At 33.9% G+C, this 1,592-nt stretch overlaps 1 protein-coding gene across 1 annotated transcript in view; it reads left to right on the top strand.

The window, feature by feature from the left end:
* The first annotated feature begins 359 nt into the window (after positions 1 to 359).
* LOC108917618 (neuroligin-1-like) overlaps positions 360 to 1,592 on the top strand; it is a 289,285-nt gene continuing 288,052 nt past the window's right edge. Inside the window, exons 1-2 of the mRNA XM_018724323.1 lie at positions 360 to 399; positions 594 to 749. Of these exons, the coding sequence (XP_018579839.1) occupies positions 360 to 399; positions 594 to 749 (196 nt within the window). The remainder of the gene's footprint in view (positions 400 to 593; positions 750 to 1,592) is intronic.

Raw genomic sequence — 1,592 nt, 5'->3', positions numbered from 1 at the left:
TGACTATCTAGTGAAATAGTTGAGAACCTTGTATAAGTAGATTCAAACTATACAGATGTATATTTAGCAAAAGCTATTTAAAAATTCTTTACTATGCCCTGGTGCAGTCCCATCTTAGTTATGGAGTAATAATATGGAGTGGAACCACGAATATTCACTTAAAAAAGCTTATCTGCATGGCTACTTAAGATTATTCCCAGCAAAAATTATTGGTATCCATCAGATGTACTTTATAAAGAAGCACAATTATTAGACATCCGTCAGTTATTCTTTCAAAACCTAGTCATTAAATATTATAAGGAAAAATCCAGTACCAAAGAAATAACTCACTCTTATAGTACCGGAATAAAAAATATACTATGATACAAATTATGGATCATTTGAATGATTTTTTTAGTGGTAAATACTTAGGCATCTTGCGATTAAACTTCTCTGACTTTGTAAGGGAGAAACTATCCCTCTTGCAACAAAACAACATAAAGAAAAGGTGAACAGATGTCTGACTATTTAACTGACTGTTTTTGTTTAAGTGCCCTGTCCGTGGGCTAACTTAACGTCTCTCGCCCAACTCACGGCTTTTTTGTTTGTTTCAGCGACTGGAGAGGAGGAACCCAGTCCGTTGCCTTGTTTAGTTTACGTTCATGGTGAAAGTTACGAATGGAACTCCGGTAATCCGTACGACGGAACTGTCCTGGCCTCAACTGGAAGAGTTATAGTAGTCACCATCAATTTCCGACTCGGTGTATTAGGTGAGTCGCTTTTTCTCTTGTCTAGCCCCTTTTCATTTGTCCTGATAAATTGTTTAGCGGTTTACTTGAGAAATAACCGGTCGCGTGTGTTGTAACTTGCAGCTTAGGTAGGGATTTTTAATACGCACTGCCTTTTTATTCAGGATTAATTTTCCAATTAAAAGTTAGTTGTTTCGATCGAACTAATTTTTCAACTCAACAAAATAAATATTGTAGATTGTAAGTAAATTATATAGAGCATGAAGAAACTAAAACTCTACAATTAACTCTCAAAGGTCATACTTGGGGTGGGCCACCTTAAAGGTCACACTAGTGCGAAAGGGGATTTTGCCAACTTTGAACCTTTATGTCTCCTTCATTTGTTATCGAAAACATAACGTATTTATATCAAAACTGGGGTAAAATTTTCCGAGAAATCGGATGATGTAATTAGTTTTGAGAAAAAAAAAATGATAGCATAAATACCTAGCAACAATTTTATTCAAATTGTTTATAAGCGAAAAACGCACGTTTTTAATGCACAATTTGAGAATGTTAATGTGAAAAAAACGGTGATATTTTTTAATAGGTCGCTTAATTACGCCTTTAAGATTACAATGATACTTTCAGAGTCTTGTTTGGTTGAAAATTAACGCCTGTACAGAGGCTTAAAGTTCATAACTTTTGGAGCCTCCGTTATAAACAAATTGAATTGTGCGAAAACTATTGCACCTACAGCACCCACTTTTGGCACACTTTTAAAGTATGACAAAACCCTCAACTTGTCATAGGTTTTATAAAATTTTAACAATAAATGCGATAGTTATAAACAAATTAAAAAAATAACTTTTTTTGTTTATTAAC

Source organism: Anoplophora glabripennis, unplaced genomic scaffold (genome assembly GCF_000390285.2).
Source record: "Anoplophora glabripennis isolate ALB-LARVAE unplaced genomic scaffold, Agla_2.0 scaffold71, whole genome shotgun sequence".
Taxonomy (NCBI): Eukaryota; Metazoa; Arthropoda; class Insecta; order Coleoptera; family Cerambycidae; genus Anoplophora; species Anoplophora glabripennis.
Note: the sequence above shows the minus strand (reverse complement) of the source record. Positions and strands in the feature narration are given on the sequence as shown.